This window comes from Spermophilus citellus (assembly GCF_964194105.1).
Source record: "Spermophilus citellus genome assembly, chromosome: 11".
Lineage (NCBI taxonomy): Eukaryota > Metazoa > Chordata > Mammalia > Rodentia > Sciuridae > Spermophilus > Spermophilus citellus.
The window spans coordinates 77731730-77754881 of NC_138192.1; the positions used below are offsets into that span (position 1 = coordinate 77731730).

The window sequence follows — 23152 nt, forward strand, 5'->3', positions numbered from 1 at the left end:
AAAGAGAGAGAATGAATAGTAACTGTGCATATGGAAACATGTAAGCAAACAAAAAACTACCAACTTACCCCCAGCCAGATATTATGATGATTCCGACAGGAATTTGTACACTTTCTCGTTTTTTCAAAAGAAACAAAGAAATTGCTAGAAGGCCTAAGAACAAGAAATAAAGATAGAAAGAGAGATCATTATTCTTGATGTTTCCTTAATTTAAAAATTATTTGAGGGCTGGGGATGTGGCTCAGTGACAGAGCACTTGCACATGTGAGGCACCAGGTTCAATCCTCAGCACCACATAAAAATAAATAAATAAAATAAAAGTGCAGTGTCCATCTACAACTAAAAATGAATTATAAAAATCATTTGAATTCTCTCCTGTATCATTTCTTTACTCAAATCTTGTTTTATCCAGCAGGATTTTTTTTTCCCCAAAAGCCCTGATCATTTTATTCTTTGGACATATATGATTAGAATCTAAATATGATTGAAAGAAAATTAGCTATATAGAAAACATACTCTGTCAGTGGTAAGAACTATAAGCAATTCTTATACAAGTTATGATTCACATTAAGTGTGCTGATGGAGCTTAATACAAACATGGTGTGACCTTAATACAAACACGGATGTTTTCAAGTTCTTAGACTTTCCTTATACCTTATACCCAATCATTTATACAAGTTACATCTTGCTTAATAAATTCTACAGAGCTATAAGAACCTTAGGACTTTACGGCTAGAAGAGACCTCTGTTTCAAATTAACACCTTCATTTTTTAGACACGGAAACAAAGGTTTGCCCAAGTCAGACAGCCAGCAGAGGGCAGAACCAGTCTAGAAACTAAGCCTTTTGACATAGGGTAAGTTCTTCAATTCCCTGTTTCTCAAACTCAGATCTGTAGGTCTCTCTGGGGTTGCTATCATATATGCTTCAGGATCTGAGGGAAAAAAATCTGTCAGAAATTTTAAGTCCTGGGCTGGGATTGTAGCTCAGTGGTTAAGCACTTGCCTCACATGTGTGGGGCACTGGGTTCAATCCTCAGCACCATATAAAAATAAATAAAATAAAGGTATTATGTCTATAACTTAAAAAAAAAAAGAAATTTTAAGTCTTTTGGCTTATTTTCAGTGATAATCATCTGTATGCCCTCCTTATAATCAAGTATAGTCTCATGACTTCAGAGCTTGTATTTGGTTTTATATTAAGTTTGTAACAAGTTAGCTGGGTGTAATGGCATACACCTGTAATCCCAGCAGCTTTGGAGGCTGAGGCAGGAGGATCACAAGTTCAATACTAGCCTTAGCAATTTAGTAAGGCCCTGACTGAGACTCTGTCTGGAAATTTTAAAAAATAATAATTTATAAAAGGGCTAGAGATGTGGCTCAGTGGTTAAGTGCCCCAGAGTTCAATCCCTGGTTAGTACCTCTCACCCTCCACCCCCCACCGGCCCCCATCTGCCCGCCCCCCCCCAGCCTTCCCAAAAAGTTTGCAACAGCTGAAAGCCAAATGATATCACAATACCCAGTCCAAATGAAGGTTCTGAGGTAATCTGAAGAAAGAAAAGTAGTAAGATAACCAGGTCATGACCTAATAAATTCAAGCCAAATTAAAATACCAGGGAACTGAGTTCCATTTTACATTACAAGTTATTAATTACATTAGTAACACAAGTTCCTTTGTTATGTTATTTAATGTGTTAATAAAGATTACTGGGTTTGTAGTTTTGCTTGACTCTAATCTATGAATTTGCTGTGCTTTTATAGTTGTATACAAAGAATTCATACCTAGATTTGAAATTATACAGATTAAATAACACTGCTAGAATGAATATTTATCCACCTCAAGGTCTTTGAGAATTTTTTTTTTCTTACCACTACTCCCTCATCAATATATCTATATACTCTCTAGTTTTAGGTTTTCAAAGTGCCAAGGAAACAAGTAATTCATCATCGAATGGTGCTGTGTTACTGTGTAAGAGCACTCCTTAAGATTCTGTTTATCGTTTCTGCCTTATGAAAGGAAGCATATACAATAAGGCAGAATCTAGTCCTGCTTCTCACTGAGGGAGCTGTGAGATCTCATGCCTGAAATCAGTTGAACTCTTTGGGCCTGCTTTCCTAATTTGCAAAATGAAGGGTTTAAACTAAAGCAGTAGGAAGATGGAGATTTTTTGACTAGCTATGCATTTAATAAGCATTTGAAAAATTGTAATTAGCATATGAAATCTGGGATTTCATTGACATAAAGCTCAATTGATTGAACTAAAAAAAATTAGTCAACTTTAAGAAGAAAAAAAGTGGTATGTAGACAGGGCAAAATTTGTGAGAATGGTATGCAAATGAATAAAATTGAAAATAACCGAACAGTAGATTTAAAAATATACTTTGGCAGGGTTGGGGTTATGGCTCAGCGGTAGAGTGCTCGCCTAGTACATGTGAGGTGCTGGGTTCGATCCTCAGCACCACATAAAATAAAGGTATTGTGTCCAACTACAACTAAAAAAATATATAGTAAAATATATACTTTGGGATCTAAAACTCTGTAATATCATAATAATCTGAAGGTTAAAGGGCACCTGTTCAGGGTCAGGGAATTCAGAATAATTTCTTGGGATAAATTTTAACATGCATACTTGAAGGTTTCAGAGAGAATTGGGAATTTTTTAATATATTGATTTATTTGCTATTCTTATTCTCATCCCAAATTTTACCTGAATAGACCTAGGTATTAGAGATCAGGTTGATGCTTCTATATTTGTAAGTATAGTCGATAGGCTCTTTTAATTTGACATTTCATGAAAACTCATGCAAGGTGTACTTCTCTTTAAGAAGTACAAACTATCTTCTGTTTGTACTGAAGTTTTCATTCTACAATTCCTCACCTCCTTGTTGCTTCACTTCAAAAGACTGTTAACTTGGATGGGACCTGCTTTTGATCCTGAAGGCATGAAACCAAAGGTCTGTCCTTGGAAGCCTCTTTCTGACACTTTCTTCTTAACCATTATGCAATTTCCTTTTATGTACAATTTTACAGGTTCAAATTTGTGGTATTAATACAAAATAGCCAGACAGAACTTTTAATACACAACCAAAATGCTGGCATCCAAATAAATGTTATACTTAAGAATAGCAATGTGCTTAAACACTTTAAATACCCTTCTGGAGCCAGTTGAGATGAGAAACAGTCTTATTGAATCATATTTCCACATCCTTTTATTCTCCTACTTTTCTTGTTCTTCTATTTAATAATTAATATAGATCCATTTATTGAGCACTTAGCACCCAGCAGACATAAATATCCATACTTTGTTTCATCCTCAAAATAATTGTAAAATACTATAACCCAGATTTACAGGTGAAGAAACTAAGACTCCAAAAGGCAATTAATTTGCATAAATCAGAGCCACAATTTTGCAGGTCAGTGGGATTCTAGAAATAAGCTCTGAGATACACACACCTCTGTTCTTTCTCTACTATCTCCACCTGCCTTCAGCACCTGCCCCTTGGTGTCTCCAAAGGGGAGTTGTGCTGATAGTGGCCTAGATAGAGCCAAAGACTCCAAGAAAAAGGGCCATGCTATTGGAAAAGGCTCTGAGCCCAGGGATAAATAGAGTACATTAGGAAACAGAAACCAGCTTTGTAGACTGCTCATATTAGTGGGCATATCTGCTTGAATGAACGCCCTGATCCTGTGCTACCAGACTTCAAGTAGATCACTAGAAGCTGAGGCCTTCTAAACATGGGGGAAGGGGAAGCACACCTCAATATCCATCCATTCATGATCAACTTACCTGTCCATAGGTAGGTGCTATACAGGGAGCTGTACAATAGAACAAACACCAAAATTTGTCCAACAAAATTTTTTTCTTTAACGAAATTCCATATCATCATTCCAGCACAGACAATAGACTAAAGAAAGAATTATTAAAAGACTTTTTAAATAGCTAAGCAAATCATATGATTCAACATTATTATAGAAAATAGCTATTGAATCAACTATATTTGTATAAGTTTTATTCACAGCAAATATAATTATTCATTGTAAATTATTTCTGACCAATTATCAACTAGTTATATGAAAAGTTCAAGCTTTGTAATAAAAACTTCTGTATATAGAGCCTTTAACAATGTACATGTTTAACTGAAACTGATAATGAATATATTCTAAATACTAACCTTAAATTTAGTAATGATTTATATAGAAAATGCTAAATTTCTTTCCATTATGATTTGTGACATGCAAAGATCTAACCAGAAAAATAAGACTGTGAGAGTTCAGATTTTAATGATTCAATTGATCCTATTAATAACTCAAAGTTATCATCAAATGCTATTATTAGCCTCAACTGAAAGTTCAAGGCCTATTGCAATATTTAATATATTAGGCATAGACTAATTATGATCAAATTTTAATTGATCATATTTAATAGTATTTCTGACTTTATAACTGGAAAAACCTAACATATTAATTTTCTCAGGAGCAGTAGAATAGCCCTGAAAAATTCTAAATATCTATAGACATACTAACCTGAGCAATGAGTAAATTGGTTGTAAGCATATGAGGAAGCTGCTTATATTTTTTACTCAAGAGAAGAATAGCCAGAGACCAGATCTTGAAGACAAAAGTTTCAAAAGTTATTCATGTTTCTAAATATTTAAAATTACTTATTAAATAACATATTGATTAACTCTTTTTTTGGTGGCATTGGGGATCAAACCCAGGGCCTCACGCATAGTGGGCAAGTATTACACTGAGCTACATCACCAGCCCTGGGATGATTATCTTTAAAGAATCCTCTTATCAAGGCACAGTGGTGCGTACCTGTGATCCCAGCAACTAGTTATATGAGGCTGAGGCAGGAGGATTGCATGTTCAAAGCCAGCCTCAGCAACTTTGCGAGGCCCTAAGCAACTTAGTGAGACCCTGTCTCAAAACAAAAAAGGGCTGGGGATGTAAGTCACTGGTAGTGCCCCTGGATTCAAGCCCTGGTACAAAACAAACAAACAAACAAACAAACAAAAACTTCTTTATCTTAGTTCAGAAAGAAATTCCAATGTTATTTTCTTTACCTAGTACCAAAAAGAGTATTAAGGTAAATAACTACTTCCAAAATAAAATGAAAAGCATGGGAATCTCCCATAGTAATTAACCATCTTAAAATTACATGATCTTTAAAAACTAATGCCTTGACTAGAGCCATGTTCTAACTATGCCTATCTTCCATGGCTGAGAGGGGACACGGGGTCACAGCCAATTATTTGGGAAAGATGTTTTAGTGGAGATGTAATAATAATAATAATAATAATATCATCCTAAGTTTTCCCTTTTTTATTTCTACCATACTGGCTGATAAGGTAGCTAAATTCAAAATTCTAAGCTGTCTTTCTTTAAACAGACTATCTATACTGAGAATTATCATCTTGCATTTTTCATATTTAAAAGGATTAGGTTTCTTTTCTTTGTTGTTCTGGGGATTGACTCAGAGCCTTATACATGCTAACTACATGCTCTACCACTGGGCTATGCCCTGAGTCCCAGGTCTGGGTTTCTATTCTATCCACATAGTGGCCAAGTAAGTAGGCTAGTCAATTTCCTTCTTTTTCCCATCATTGCCAATAGATTTTATATCATCGTTCTCTTCTCAATGGGCATAGATTTTACGATATGTGACATGTCGAATTTATTAAAAACTACGTTAGCCATACATTTATTTGTTGCCAATATACATATTCATCCCCACCCCACCCCCTTTATCATTCAAAATATTGCTTGAATTTAAGAGGCAAGTTGATCTACAAGATATTGTAGTTGTCAAATGCTTAATTATTTAATTTGAACTAGATACATCCAATTTGAATAGTAATCTAAATTGTCACTAACATAAAATGGGCAATTGAACAGGGCCCCAAAGATCTCTTCTGACCTCATGATTCTACAACAGCCAGTATTTGTATGGTAAGTCGTCATTCACAGCATGTTTATCACATTTATTATCTCATTTATTCCCTAAACGACCCATGGAGATATGTGAAATTATTATCTTTCTTTTATAGCTGATAAAACTAAAGCTTAGATTAAGTTAACTTTCCAGGGATACACAGCTAATTTGTGATAGGGTCAGGAGTCAAATCCAGGTCTGACTAAATCTCACACCTTGTTTACTCTACATCTCTCCCAAATGAAAAGACAAAACTCATTTAATTGAAAGGTTGATATTCCATTTTATGGGCAGGCTTTAACTTTATTTTATTTCCTAAGAAACTAATTTTTAAATCTTTTTTCTATCACTAAGCTATTTTCAAACTTGTTCTATGGTTTCCATTCAATTTTACACTGAAACATACTTACCAAGGAGACCAGGCTGATAATACTTATATCGAAACTAACATTCTGGATGGCATATGCCAATGGCTTAGGGTCCATAGTGGGAAAGGTCAATAACCAGGCAGAAACATACATAATTGGAGCTGACACAAATGTGCTTATTACCATCCCTGAGGTTATCTGTAAAAAAATAGATCAAATTGAGGAGTCATGATCTCATTCAATTACTTTAAACTTTAAATACCCACAACACACTAAAGGTTTCTGAAATAAAAATAAATCAGTAAAAAGATATTATAGAATCCAGCATATTGTCTAATAACATATTTCACCTTTCTGAAAGTCTTTAAAAGAAACCATAGGTAAGTTACCTTGGTCCCTCTTCTAATCTAGGTTAAATCAATATTTATATCACAAGTACTAGAAATTCCATTGTTATTTTTAGGTTCTAAAAGTGATCCTTTTAATGATATAATTAAACTTATGAATAGTTTCCTTACATACTATTTCATAAAATATAGGACAAATAAAAAGCAATTTGCAAAGAGAAAAATAACCACACACACATTCTTCAGATTATATAGTAGAAATGACCTTCAATAAATAATTCAGTTCTTTCATATTTCAAAATCTTTGATGCTGTAGACACAATACTCTTAGACACTGATAATTTGATGTTAACTGATTTTAGATATTTACTGCTATAGGTTATGTGGTATTTTGTATCTGGTGATAAATTATCATGAATAAAATATATTTTTTTCCTCAAAATTTCCAAAGCTACCCTTCTTTAAATAACTTTCAGGCTTAAGTATAAGTATGGAAACAGAATACTTGAAACTAAAAAAGAATAGTAAGAAAGCAAGGATGACTAAAGACCCTGGATTAAATAACTATTGTTACATAATGTTACGCAATACCTCCTTATTTACAATGAGGTAGCTTAGAGATATCAAATTATCATAGAAAGAATGTTGCTTTCTGGATTTCAATCAAACTTAGAAAGTAGTATATACATACAATCTCTACTTCCATGTTGAACTGTGTAGCAAAGATAGCCACTCCTGGTGCTACAGGGAAGACACCATACAAAAATGCATAATTTGATAAACTTGTGTGATTCACTACACTGTCACCCTTGTCCAAGAGTTCCACCATTTCTCTGCACAGAAGTGGCAGCACCAAGCTGAAGAAAGAAGAAATGCATAATTTACTTGGTATCAAGGCATGCTTATCCCTCAATAGTAGATTGCGCTAGTGAATTGGCATTAGGTTATTTTTCTGTTCTTTCCCAGAGTTGTATCTATTTGCATATATTCTATGTATGCCTACTTATGATAATTTTATTGAAAGAATTAAGAATTCATATTGGAACCATTTCAAGAGTTACAACATTCTGGAAATACTTCGAACATTGGGATAAGGGGAAAACATTATTTCTATACCAAAAATATTAGTAAAACTTGCAATTATAGCTGCTATCTTCCTTACTCTATTGGTTCACTGAAATATTAGAAGAAAAAAAACCTGATAATTTTGGGGAAGAACTTCTTTTAAGAAAATAACTAAATAAACAAAATATTAAGAAAATAACTAAATTACTTTTTGGAAAATAAGCTGAATTGTATTAAATGATTGGGAGTTTAAATGGTAATAACACAGCTTGATTAAATTCTAAAACCAGTAGGAAAAAATACATATCTTACAATTAATTCTTTGTGTGTGTGTGTGTGTGTGTGTGTGTGTGTGTGTGTGTGTGTATTATGTACGTTCAGCAAAAGGAACTCAAACAACTGAAGTAAAGCAGAAAAATTAATGAAACACAGATCTGGTGAAGAATAAATTATTAAACAAATTCTTTTAAGATTTCATTGAAGAGCATAAAACCAGTGACTAAAATAATGGGGTTCTCCTTTAAGAAAACAGCAAGACTGAGGTTGATAACATTGTTATAGCAGCACCCAGAGAGAAGCTCCAGGATGAAATAAAGAACTACTCATTTAATTTTTTTAATTGAAAAAAAATACATATACTTAATAAGAATTTAACTAGAAAAAATTTTAATTGGACTAATTAAATTCTACTTTTAAGTTGAAGTTGATAATACTGTTATCATTAGAACAATATATATTACTGTGACAATTTTATTTAATACTTTGTTTCTTTTTTTTTTAATATTTATTTTTCAGTTCTCGGCAGACACAACATCTTTGTTTGTATGTGGTGCTGAGGATCGAACCCGGGCCGCACGCATGCCAAGCGAGCGTGCTACCGCTTGAGCCACATCCCCAGCCCTTAATACTTTGTTTCTGAGGAGCATAACAGCAGTGTAAATAATTTTCAGAACTTTTCTTTACTTTGCAAATATAAATACATATCTTATTGCACCACTCTCATGAACTTAACTGCCTATACAAGAGCTGAGTCCCATAGTTAAGTATGCCTCAAGTACTCTGAGTTAATATTGTAGTCAAATTATGTCACCTGCACCATGAAGTGTGACTCCATGGCTAATGATACACATAAATTGAAAACTAATTAAGAAGCTAAGAAGAACTTTTTGACAGGTTAGGATCAGATATCAAATAATATTCATCAACATCTCTATTTAGAAAGTTCATTCAAACTCGGAATTACAGAATATTTTCCCAAATTCATGAAAAAAATTTGTTAAAAATTATTGTTCTTACATAACTAGGATGCCTCTTCCTTTAGGATTTTAATAGATTCAGAAATCCTGCAAAATTTCTTGAAAAATAAGATCTAACTAGGACATTAAGAGACAATTAACAAACTATATAAAAGCAGGATTAAAAAAGCTAAAGGGAAACAGTTATTAATATCTGACAGTAAAATGCAAAGAATAGCCTACATGGAATAAGGAAATGAAAGACCATTTTTCAAAATGCACCAATATTCCATTCTCCTTTAAATCACAACTATTCTATAAGGAAGGATTAATAGTCAAAGGAAAAAAAATAATTTCAGACACATCCCAATGAATTGGTTAAACAAGGTTTTTACAAAGTATAATTCCCAAGTTAAATAAGTGAAACTTACAGTTTAGCTGTGATGAGAAGAATTAGTACAACAAATGCTGACTTCTTCAGTCTCCTTATTTTTCCTACCATTGTAAGACCAAGATAAAATAGGGCTGCTCCAGAAAAAGAATTTGCAAGTCCATCAAGAAAATTTTCCATATATACAGGCACCTTTTTATCAAGAATAAAATTGAAGGCAATGCCAATAAAGACCATAAATACTATTGGGTTCTGTAATACACGCAGGAATCCAAGTCCCACAATTTTTACTTTGTTTTGAGAAGCATTTTGAGAATCTTTCCACTTCTGGATTTCACAGAAGATAAACCCAATTGGGTTTAACATCATAAGAGATATTGGTGCCACCAAATAAATGTACTGAAGATATTCTGGGTATGTAGTTTGATATAAAGCTTCAACTGCAAAACAAGAATATTGATCTTAAAATGATTACCATAGAAATATATAAATATGCAAATAACATTTTCTGTGTTTAATTTTAGCATATTGCAAATTTATCTAAAGAGTTCCAAATGACCTCATTATCCTATTTTTTGAAAAGTCGATTTTAGTAATAAAAAATTATTATACTAAATGCAATCTAGTTTACAAAATGATAACCTAATTTTTTTTAATATTTATTTTTTAGTTGTAGTTGGACACAATACCTTTATTTTATTTATTTATTTTCATGTGGTTATGAGGATCAAACCTAGGGCCTTGCACATGCTAGGCAGGTGCTCTACCGCTGAGCTACAACCCCAGCCCCCTAAAATTATTTTTAGTAAAACATAATTAATTTTTACTATCCAGGATCTAAGATTAGTCTTCAAAAACAAACATAAAAAAGGCAGAACTGTAAAAGTTTTAAAAGAAACAATAAAAATAAAAATCTAGTATCAAACTAAATGTTTAAGTAGTAATAGCAACAAAGTGATTGACTGTATCCCTGGAGAGAGCAGCTTCATTGGAGTCATGAGGCATAAGTCAGATTTCAGAGGACTGAGGAAGGTGTAGAGAAAAGGAACTAAAAATGAGCACTGAAGTAATGGAGTCCACACTGTATAGGAAAAGAAGTAAAGATGGGAGGTGACTGACTGAAAGTAGAGAGGTCAGGGACTGGAGGCCCTTATGAAGCTCAAGAATTAAGTGCAGTTGGAAGTATAGGATTCAGAATAGGTCAGATAGTGAGTTGAGTTTAATATTTTCCAGATCACTAGGTCCAGGAAGTGGCCACGGGAGTTGTTCACTGACAAGGAGTAAAGTTATTATTAGAGATGAGGAGGCCAAGGGATCTAGAAGGCGGAGAATTTGATGGGAAGTTCACAAGGATGCTAAAGTCAAACAAGAGAACAGCAGGACTTAGGACAAAGAAGATGACAGCAAGCAGGACAGTAAAGTCTTCAATGAATGAAGGGAGATGGCTAGAATGAAGTCAGAAGATGAAAGCAATGAGGATGAAGAGACTGGACAGATAGCATGAACTTCAAAAAAGTTGTCAACAACAGAGTAGGGAGCAATGGATTAGCAGTGGTTCACGGCAGCTAGCCAGGTGAGGATGCCAGTCTCACCTACCTCTGGCTCAGGTGGTATGTAGGCTATGGGGTAATGAGTATCCTCCATTTGAGAGGGAATGAAAGGCAATGAATACTGAAAACCTGTGAAGACACTAAGCAAGTAGGGAAAGAAAGTTGGATCTAACAAACGTTTGTGAGAGTAATGAAGTGGAGTTACATAAATGTACGTTTGATAAATACACATTCAACTATACCTTCTTGGGAAAACAAAATCTTTTTTTCTCATATAGCATGTTCTCAAGTACAAACTAATTATTTCACCTGTTGTTCATTAAAGAACAACAAGGCTCAAGAAAAAAATCTGGCTATGTTAGAGTTATAGGAAATAGAATAAGACAAAGTATGTGTGCTGTGTATTATAGGTAATTTAAGGAATTTTTCCCAAGGGTTTGAGTATCCATGATGACTTTAGAATCTGATACTATATAAGATGTGTTTCCTTGGAGGGAGTTAAATGGATTGGATCTGACTTCTAACAGTTTCCTGGAGGAGTTAAGGGTTGGTGGCCTGGTCTGGGATTATTAGGGCAATTTAGAGTCATGGAATAAATAACTTGGTCTGTGGGCACATTTTTGGCAGTAGGTCCCAAATAGAAAAACTGATACAGAATTGAAATTGAAAAAGATAAAACGTGGACAGCCAGTCACCAAGGAGAGACTCAATCTTGTGGAAAAATGTAAAGATTGGGTTTCTCTGTTTATATTAAGATAAAGTGACACAGGCAGGAAAACATAGTTGTTTACTTACTCAGGATACATAAGTTCAGTTAATATCATGTGCATGACCCGTTAAAGTTATGTAACTAGATTATATAACCTTTAGAAGTTCACCTTGCTCTCATTAGCCAAAATCTTCTTTGTATAAAATTCACCCCCACCCCGCGTTTTTCAGCAAAGCACATAGGAAGTTCTCTACATGATCAGAGAAACTTCTCTAGTAACATACTATAGAAATGATCCCTGAAAGTATAGTCTTCATAGGAAGTTCTATTATATCTCCAAAATGAAGAAGTTAAAAGATATTTGATTACATAAAGTTTCATAAATTTCACTGAATTCTAAATTATGCTAGCTTTATAACTCTTAGTGGTTTTCTTTCATGATTCATAAGGTTGATTTTACTTCTAATTAAACATTCTATCGCTAAGAGAAAGATACCTGCTCACCACTCAGTTTTTAACTTGAGTGGATATTTTAGAAATATCTTATGTTTTAAATCTGAGTATAAGAATTTTCCTTAAGCAGGCACACTACAATGCAAAGGTGTTTCCTCTAACAACTTACAGTTGTATGATCTACTCAAAGCCACTTATATTAATGACCTTTTTCTGAAATTTACTTTCCTGGTACATTAGTAATCCTCATCACATAATAGATTCTGATTGTTTTAGGAGCTCAATGCAACTTTGAGCAACCAGTTTTATTACCTAAGGCTGCCCAATCATCAAACAGTGTTTTTGCTTTCCTCAGGTTCAGTAACCTGAGGTCAACAACAAGAAGGGTGAGTATGTGGTAGGATGAGATATTCTGAAAGAAAAGAGAGACTATATTCACATGACTTTTATTTCAGAAGAATATTATTATGATTGTTCTTTATTGTTAGTTATTATAGTTAATCTCTTACTGTGCCTAATTTATAAATTTAATTTTCTTTTAGGTAGGTATGTGTGTATAGGATTAAAACATTGGTACCCTCAGTTTCAGGCATCCACTAGGGGTCCTGGAACATATTCCTGGCAGATAAGAGGAACCACTGTGTTTACTTTCTTCTTTGGCAAGATCTTCTTTATTTTCTCTGCTTGATTCTTACTACTGTTACTAGTTAGAAGTCTCAAAATTAGACTACCTAATGTATTTACTAAAATACATTATTTTGGATTTTTTCAATTACTCCCTTCATCAATTTTATTTACTGCTAACAAATCATAACTGTCAAAAGTCAACATTATCCCACGGTTCTCACTGCCCACAAGAACTATAGGGTTGGGATTGTGGCTCAGCGGTAGAGCGCTTGCCTAGCACAGATGGGACCCGGGTTTGATCCTCAGCACCACATAAAAAATAAAGGCATTGTGTCCATCTACACCTAAAAAATAAATGTTAAAAAAAACAACAACTATAAAGCCTTCTTTTTTTTTTTTTTTTTTTGTGGTGCTGGGGATTGAACCTAGGGCCTTGTGCATGCGAGGCAAGCACTCTACCAACTGAGCCATATGTGTAATATGAAATGAATTGCATTCTTCCACCATGTATAACAAATTAGAATAAATAATTAAAGAACAAAACAAAACAAAAAAACCTCTTTTGACATAAACAGCCCAGTTGCCACAACTGAATTTGGAATTCACCTACCTCAGCCTCCTTAGTCACTGGGGTTACATACAACTGCACCCAGCACCCTCTTTTTCCTTTCTTACTCCTGAGTCTTGGCTGCTTATATTTAAGGCCAGTCTCTCATGCTACTTCTTCCACCAAGTCTTCAATTTACATCATCAATCTCTCCACTGGAATGCTATGGTACTTTGTTCCATATTAGTACCACCTTGGCAAATTCTAAGTTCCTTAAAGGCATCATTTTATGACCCACAGTCCCCAGCACAGTGCTGAACAAATCTGAAAATACTTGCTGAATGGGATTAACTTCCCATCAATGAATGCTAAAGTTTTCAGACTAGCAAAAATGTATTTTGTAACACACAATAATTTTTTATCTAATCAACATCAATTAATCCATTTCTTTTTAGATCAGTTTTTCATGTTTTTTGCTTTTGTGTGTGTTGGGAGGAGTTCTGCAGATTGAACCCAGGGGCACTCTACCACTGACCTACATTCCCCAGCCTATTTTTGAGAGAGGGTCTCATTAAGTTATTGAGGCTAGCCTCAACTTGCAAACCTCCTTAGACTCACACGTAACTGGTGTTATGAACATGTGCCAACATGCCCAGCTGTTTTTGCTTTTAGAAAATCTATTTTTTAATTGACAAATAAAAATTAAATATAATTATTTGTACATATTGTTTGTATACATTGGGGAATGGCTAAATGGAGCTAATCACATACTTATCATTTTTGTTATAAAAACACTTATAGTCTACTCTTAGCAATTTTAAAAAATATAAGACATTAACTGTAGTCACCATGTTGTACAATGCATCTCTTGAACTTATTCCTCCTAACTGAAATCCTATAAGTATTTTTAAACTTTTTACACACTATGAATATTTACAAGCTAGTTACAATTGGGGTTTTTAAGCTCAGCTGAACAAGTGTTCAAAGGCAAAAGAAGTATAGTCTAGTGGGGGAGCAAAAATTGTGATTAAATGCTTATTAAATTACTAGAAGAATAGGGTTCAACATGGGAATTTTAGTCTATGTCAGCCATTCACTTGCATAATTATTTAACATTATATCTTTATCTATAAATTGGCATTGCTTTTCTGTTATCAATCTGAAGATGGTTTTTCAATCTGAAAAGAAATTACATATGAACATGGAAACCTACAGTAACTAAAATTAGATTTATAATCATTATATCAACTATTAAGTTCTAATTAATTAATGCTTATAAATAAGGCTCGTGGAGGGAGGGAGGAATCCCATTATGAGGACTTATTATATAGCTTTGAAGAACTAAGAGATAAAATTAGCCACCTACTGTGGCTCCTATTTTGATTCCTGCAGGGTTTCAATCTCTAGCAAATAACACAAAGACTCTGACAAGATCATTCTATTATATAATGGCATATAGTTAAATGCTTCATTTCCTTTCTGTTTACAGCTCAAGCACTAGGGCATAATTATGATTAGTCAGGGTACTTATGCTATCAGCATTGTTTGAAGAATAAATTATAGGACTTAACTATGCCCTATTAGTATCTTTTAATGACAGAGGCAGGGAACCATTCTGATTTGCTGAAATCAACATTTCACCTTGGTAGATTCTTGGTTTCTTCTACACTTGGATTTTTAAAGTACTTTTGAAAATAATTGTTATAAAAAACAGTGGGCTTTTTAAAAAGTCTGTCATAATGCACTATTCTGTCACTCGAGTAAAAAAGAAAAATCACTTTAATGTAATTTTATAGACCATTATAAATGTCATGGTATTCCAAAAAAGCAAATGTGACTACCCTTTTTCTTTATTCATTAACTTATCTGCCTTTTCCTTGCTAGCATTTTTCAAGTCACCTATAAATTGGACAGATATGGAATAATGTCTTAAAAAGGACATCTTTTTAGAACTCCCAATTGATGCTCCTCTGTGAACAAGAGAATGGGAATTCTTGGGAGAGGCTACAGAACAAACAGAAAGGTCTTCTCTCTGGAGAGGCTTCTCTGTTCACCCTGTACAAGGCCAAAAGGCAGATGGACACAGGCAGAAATAATAAACAACCTCACCCAAGAGCAGATACATGTCTATATAGTTCAGTATCACATTTTCCAATCTGAAGGCATATGAGAAAGTTGTCTATGTTATTGGGTTTTAGTAAAATTATAGACTACAACCTAATGTTATAAGAGTTCTTATTATTTGGGAGTAAAAAAAATAAAATAAAATACAAAAATTGCAACCCAAAATTGGCATACACATCAAAGAAATTTGGGCAAGCACATGCCCAACATGATTATTACAAGATTCACTAAAATAACATGGGACACAAGAAGAGCAGGATGAGAATGGCTGGTTATATTCTTTATTTAGATATTCTGCCTTGATAAAACATTTGATTAATTCATCTAATAGATCTTTTTTTCATTACTGCTCATTTCATGGAAAATTTAGGAATACTATAGGGACAAAGAATTTTGATTCTGTCTGAAAATAATGTATAACAAGGGCTGGTTGGGTGTTCTGAGATAAACTTGGCATGTTATATAACTATGTGGCATAAGAGAATGCCCAGGACTTAGAATCAGAAAACTTAGGTTTGGATCTCAGTCACCTGTTAGCTGTGTGACCTGGAATAAAACAATCTCTGTAAGCTTATCTCCTTATTTGAAAATGAGGATAATAGTATCTGCCCTATTCAAATGAGATAAATGTAAGAAAGTACTCTGTAAACTACAAAGTTACAAATGTTAGTTTTGTTTAGTTATGGGTTTACTAATCTATGAGATTATATGAAACTAATATACTTCTAATTGATGTCAAAGTTAGATAAGCAATATTTATTAAATATATAAACCATGGTACTGAGCCACTTCTGAAGTTCTTATATCATTAACATATTGACTAATCTGTTATTAGTTCTAAGGAAATGGTCAAACACATTAACTCCTCGATCTTCTATTTCCAAAAATCTTTTCCTTTAAAATTCAATAACCTTAAAGGAACACCTAGACACTGAGCCCGGATCGGCTGAATTCAAGCTCCCGTTTGCCTGCTTCCCGCAGACAAACAGCTGTGACTCAGCACTAATCCATCCGGCTGAAACAACTGGTCAGCCCTTCTCATCCTACGGAGGTAAATGCATACGTAGTGGCCATAGGTTTGAAACGGGGCTTGGGAGAGACAGTAAGGACCCACCCGTTGCATTGGTCGCCCGGCAAAGGGAAACGAACTGTCGCCATTTGCAAGAGACACCACCATGGCAGAGAACTGACGTCATCAGACTGCGGCGGAGGAGATAACTTCATTGAAACCTGCGGCTACAGGTGTGTAATTCCCTAGCCTTCCCTCTCCACACATCAGGGAAACCTTAAGGGCCCCTCCCAGCTCTCCCGTGAGCGCGATAGCCAGCCCGAGAGAATCAGAGGTGGCCCGGGACCCGCGGTGCGGAACTACCGCTCCCACCAGGGCTTACAGCTGAGGTCTCTTGCACCAGCTACCAGGGGCGTGGCTACCGGAGGGCAAGTAAAATTCGCTGAGGATTCTCAGCCCCAAGCTCTACAAACTTAGGGTCTGAGGGAATGGCAAACTGGAAGAGTGTGCCCAGTCGTTCATGAAAACAGGGCTCCCGGGAGCAGCAGACCTGGCGTGTAGCCAGTATTGTGGTGAGCGGCACCCGTGAGAGGGACCTGGCTAGAGGAAAAGTGGGAAGTGACTAGACACAAGAGGAGGCCCTAGGCACTCAGGATTGGAGACTCGCCCAGTCTGGGAGGAGCTGCTGCACAGTGATTGGTTCCCGCATATTGACAGGAGAAACTTGGCCTGGTGGGCACAGCGCCATCTACTGGAAGAGAAGTTAATCAAACTCTAAGACTACATTTATTAGTTTTTTTTTTCTTTTTTTCTTTTCTCTTTTTTTTTGATTTGGGTTTTTCTTTCATTTTCATTTTTCTTTCTTGTTGTTTTTTAAAATTTTTTTTTACAATTTTTTTTAAATTTTTTCTTCTAATTTTAATTTTTTTTCTTTTTTTTCTTTTTTTTCTTTTTTTATTTCCTATTTTTTTCTTCTTTTGTCTTTTCATTTCTTTTCAATTATCTTATCCCCCCTTCCTTGAATTCTACCTGCTTACTCTCATTCTCTTTAGTGACTTCTTCCCTTCCCTTCTAATACCTTTCCTCCCAAGCATCAAATAAATTTATAGGAGTAAACAGTAATTCATCAGTCAAACAGAACAAGAAGTAACATGAGCAGCTTCAAAAAGCAAGGAAAAAAAGGAGTACAAACAATGCAGGACAGCCTAAATATTCAGGAGGACCTAGAGTCATCAGAAAAATGGTCATATAAAGAACTCAAGGAACACCTTAGATGGAATGGAACCTTAAAGAGGATACAAGACAGCAAATTCAAGCAGCGAAAGAACACATTGAGAATGAATTACATAAGCAGATAAAAGAAGAAGTTAAGCATCTTTATCAGGAGATAGAGATTATAAAAAATAATCAAACAATAATTCTAGAAATGAAGGAAACGATAAACCAAATTAAAAACTCAATTGAGAGTATCACTAACAGAGTGGAGCAAGTAGAAGCCAGAACGTCAGATAATGAAGACAAAATATATCATCTTGAAAACAGTCTAGCCAACTCAGAAAGGCTGGTAAAAAATCACGAGAAAAACATCCAAGAGTTATGGGTTAACATAAAAAAACCAAATTTACGAGTCATCGGGATAGAAGAAGGTACAGAGATTCAAACCAAGGGAATGAGTAACCTGCTGAATGAAATAATTACAGAAAACTTTCCAGAAATAAAAAAGGAAACAGATATACAAATTGAAGATGCATACAGGACACCGAGCACACAAAATCACAGTAGGCCAACGCCAAGACACATTGTTATGAAGATATCCAATATACAGAACAAAGAGAAAATATTAAAAGCTACAAGAGAAAGGAGACAGATTACATTCAGGGGTAAACCAATAAGGTTAACAACGGATTTTTTATCACAGACACTGAAAGCAAGAAGGTCATGGAACAATGTATTTCAAACACTGAAAGACAATGGATGCCAACCAAGAATTCTGTATCCAGCAAAATTAAGCTTCGGGTATGACAACGAAATAAAGATCTTTCATGATAAACAAAAGTTAAAAGAATTTGCAGCCAGAAAACCAGCATTGCAAAGCATTTTGAGCAAAACACTACATGAGGAAGAAATGAAAAACAATAACCAAAACCATCAATGGGAAGTGCCTCAGTAAAGACAGAGGGCGAGGGGAAAGATAATCATGGAGAAACAAACTAAATTTTTTAAAAAAAGGATAAATAATCAAACATGGATGGAAGTACAAACCATATATCAATAGTAACTCTGAATGTTAATGGCTTAAACTCTCCAATAAAGTGACATAGGCTGGTATCATGGATAAAAAAACAAATCCAACAATATGCTGCCTCCAGGAGACACATCTGATTGGAAAACACATACACAGGCTGAAGGTGAAAGGATGGGAAAAAATATACCATGCACACGGTCCTCGTAAGCAAGCAGGGGTGGGCATCCTCATATCGAATAAAATCGACTTCAAGACTAAGTTAATCAAAAGGGATAAAGAAGGACATTATATACTGTTAAAAGGAACCATTCACCAACAATACATAACAATTATAAATATTTATGCACCAAATAATGGTGCTGTGACATTCATAAAACAAATTCTCCTCAAATTCAAGAATCAAATAGACCACAACACAATAATTATGGGTGACTTCAACACACCTCTCTCACCATTGGACAGATCCTCCAAACAAAAGTTGAATAAAGAAACCATAGAACTCAATACCACAATCAATAACCTAGACTTAACTGACTGATATAGAATATATCAACCATCATCAAATGGATATACTTTTTTCTCAGCAGCACATGGATCCTTCTCAAAAATAGACCATATATTATGCCATAGGGCAACCCTCAGTAAATATAAAGGGGTGGAGATAATACCATGCATTTTATCTGATCATAATGGAATGAAACTGGAAATCAATGATAAAAGAAGGAAGGAAAAATCCTACATCGCATGGAAAATGAATAATATGTTACTGAATGATCAATGGGTTACAGAAGACATAAAGGAGGAAATAAAAAAATTCTTAGAGATAAATGAAAATACAGACACAACATATCGGAATCTATGGGACACAATGAAAGCAGTTTTAAGAGGAAAATTCATTGCCTGGTGGTCATTCCTCAAAAAAAGAAAAAACCAACAAATAAATGAGCTCACACTTCATCTCAAAGCCCTAGAAAAGGAAGAGCAAAACAACAGCAAATGTAGCAGAAGGCAAGAAATAATTAAAATCAGAGCAGAAATCAATGAAATTGAAACAAAAGAAACTATTGAAAAAATTAACAAAACTAAAAGTTGGTTCTTCGAAAAAATAAATAAGATCAACAGACCTTTAGCCATGCTAACGAAGAGAAGAAGAGAGAGAACTCAAATTACTAACATACGGGATGAAAAAGGCAATATCACAACAGATGCTACAGAAATACAGAAGACAATTAGAAATTATTTTGAAAACCTATATTCCAATAAAATAGAAGATAGTGAAGACATCGATAAATTTCTTAAGTCATATGATTTGCCCAGACTGAGTCAGGAGGATACACACAATTTGAACAGACCAATATCAATGGATGAAATTGAAGAAGCCATCAAAAGACTATCAACCAAGAAAAGCCCAGGACCGGATGGGTATACAGCGGAGTTTTACAAAACCTTTAAAGAAGAATTAATACCAATACTTTTCAAGTTATTTCAGGAAATAGAAAAAGAGGGAGCGCTTCCAAATTCATTCTATGAGGCCAACATCACCCTGATTCCGAAACCAGGCAAAGACACCTCAAAGAAAGAAAACTACAGACCAATATCTCTAATCAACCTAGATGCAAAAATCCTCAATAAAATTCTGGCGAATCGAATACAAAAACACATCAAAAAAATTGTGCACCATGATTAAGTAGGATTCATCCCTGGGATGCAAGGATGGTTCAATATACGGAAATCAGTAAATATTATTCACCACATCAATAGACTTAAAGATAAGAACCATATGATCATCTCGATAGACGCAGAGAAAGCATTCGACAAAGTACAGCATCCCTTTATGTTCAAAACATTAGAAAAACTAGGGATAACAGGAACTTACCTTGACATTGTAAAAGCTATCTATGCTAAGCCTCAGGCTAGCATCATTCTGAATGGACAAAAGTTAAAGGCATTCCCTCTAAAATCTGGAACAAGACAGGGATGCCCTCTATCACCACTTCTATTGAATATAGTTCTCGAAACACTGGCCAGAGCAATTAGACAGACGAAAGAAATTAAAGGCATAAAAATAGAAAAAGAAGAACTTAAATTATCACTATTTGCAGATGACATGATTCTATACCTAGAAGACCCAAAAGGGTCTACAAAGAAACTACTAGAACTAATAAATGAATTCAGCAAAGTGGCAGGATATAAAATCAACACGCATAAATCAAAGGCATTTCTGTATATCAGCAACAAAACTTCTGAAACGGAAATGAGGAAAAACACTCCATTCACAATATCCTCAAAAAAAATAAAATACTTGGGAATCAACCTAACAAAAGAGGTGAAAGATTTATACAATGAAAACTACAGAACCCTAAAGAGAGAAGCAGGAGAAGATCTTAGAAGATGGAAAAATATACCCTGTTCATGGATAGGCAGAACTAACATCATCAAAATGGCGATATTACCAAAAGTTCTCTATAGGTTTAATGCAATGCCAATCAAAATCCCAATGGCATTTCTTGTAGAAATAGATAAAGCAATCATGAAATTCATATGGGAAAATAAAAGACCCAGAATCGCAAAAGCAATTCTAAACAGGAAGTGTGAATCAGGCGGTATAGCGATACCAGATATCAAACTATATTACAGAGCAATAGTGACAAAAACAGCATGGTACTGGTACCAAAACAGGCGGGTGGACCAATGGTATAGAATAGAGGACACAGAGACTAATCCACAAAGTTACAACTATCTTATATTTGATAAACGGGCTAAAAGCATGCAATGGAGGAAGGATAGCATCTTCAACAAATGGTGTTGGGAAAACTGGAAATCCATAAGCAACAAAATGAAACTGAATCCCTTTCTCTCGCCATGCACAAAAGTTAACTCAAAATGGCTCAAGGAGCTTAATATCAAATCAGAGACTCTGCGTCTGATAGAAGAAAAAGTTGGCTCCTATCTACATATTGTGGGGTCGGGCTCCAAATTCCTTAATAGGACACCCATAGCCCAAGAGTTAATAACAAGAATCAACAAATGGGACTTACTTAAACTAAAAAGTTTTTTCTCAGCAAGAGAAACAATAAGAGAGGTAAATAGGGAGCCTACATCATGGGAACAAATTTTTACTCCTCACACTTCAGATAGAGCCCTAATATCCAGAGTATACAAAGAACTCAAAAAATTAGACAATAAGATAACAAATAACCCAATCAACAAATGGGCCAAGGACCTGAACAGACACTTCTCAGAGGAGGATATACAGTCAATCAACAAGTACATGAAAAAATGCTCACCAACTCTAGCAGTCAGAGAAATGCAAATCAAAACCACCCTAAGATGCCATCTCACTCCAGTAAGATTGGCAGCCATTATGAAGTCAAACAACAACAAGTGCTGGCAAGGATGTGGAGAAAAGGGTACACTTGTACACTGCTGGTGGGACTGCAAATTGGTGCGGCCAATTTGGAAAGCAGTTTGGAGATTCCTGGGAAAGATGGGAATGGAACCACCATTTGACCCTGCTATTGCCCTTCTCGGACTATTCCCTGAAGACCTTAAAAGAGCACACTACAGGGATACTGCCACATCGATGTTCATAGCAGCACAATTCACAATAGCTAGACTGTGGAACCAACCCAGATGCCCTTCAATAGATAAATGGATTAAAAAAAGTGGCATCTATACACAATGGAGTACTATGCAGCAATAAAAAAGGACAAAATCATAGAATTTGCAGGGAAATGGATGGCACTAGAGCAGATTATGCTTAGTTAAGCTAGCCAATCCCTAAAAAACAAATACCAAATGTCTTCTTTGATATAATGAGAGCAACTATGAACAGAGCAGGGAGGAAGAGCAGGAAGAAAAGATTAACATTAAACAGAGACATGAGATGGGAGGGAAAGGGAGAGAAAAGGGAAATTGCATGGAAATGAAGGAAGACCCTCATTGCTATACAAAATTACATATAAGAGGTTGTGAGGGGAATGGGAAAATAAACAAGGAGAGAAATGAATTACAGTAGATGGGGTAGAGAGAGAAGATGGGAGGGGAGGGGAGGGGGGATAGTAGGGGATAGGAAAGGTAGCAGAATACAACAATTACTAATAGGGCATTATGTAAAATTGTGGATGTGTAACCGACGTGATTCTGCAATCTGCATTTTGGGTAAAATTGGGGGTTCATAACCCACTTCAATCTAATGTATGAAATATGTCAAGAGCTTTGTAATGTTGTGAACAACCAATAAGAAAAAAGGAACACCTATTTAGTTTCTTACTATTTATAGCTCAGTTACCTAAGATTCTAGTTTTCCATCTCCTAAGCCTCCTGCTTTACTCATGGTTATTTGATTTCTTTGGTATTTTTAAATTTCAGGTAAGTGAGATGGAGGAAGGTCAAAGGTGGAAAAAGGTATGAAGTATAGTTCACTAGAGTCTCTTTGGTACCAGTGGTGAAATAAATTGGGGGTGGGAAGAGAGGATGAAATGAATGGATAAGAAACTTAAAAGTTAATGCTAGAGGGGCTGGGATCATGGCTCAGCGGTAGAGCGC

At 35.0% G+C, this 23152-nt stretch overlaps 1 protein-coding gene across 4 annotated transcripts in view; it reads right to left on the minus strand.

Moving 5' to 3' along the window:
• GPR155 (G protein-coupled receptor 155) overlaps positions 1–23152 on the minus strand; it is a 79531-nt gene that overhangs the window by 50601 nt on the left and 5778 nt on the right. For all 4 annotated transcript variants that reach the window (XM_081262233.1, XM_081262231.1, XM_081262232.1 and 1 more), the window contains exons 3-8: positions 9381–9780; positions 7341–7506; positions 6345–6500; positions 4524–4607; positions 3787–3904; positions 69–153 (exon numbers count right to left, since the gene is read on the minus strand). In XM_081262233.1, coding sequence (XP_081118359.1) covers positions 69–153; positions 3787–3904; positions 4524–4607; positions 6345–6500; positions 7341–7506; positions 9381–9780 — 1009 coding nt within the window. The remainder of the gene's footprint in view (positions 1–68; positions 154–3786; positions 3905–4523; positions 4608–6344; positions 6501–7340; positions 7507–9380; positions 9781–23152) is intronic.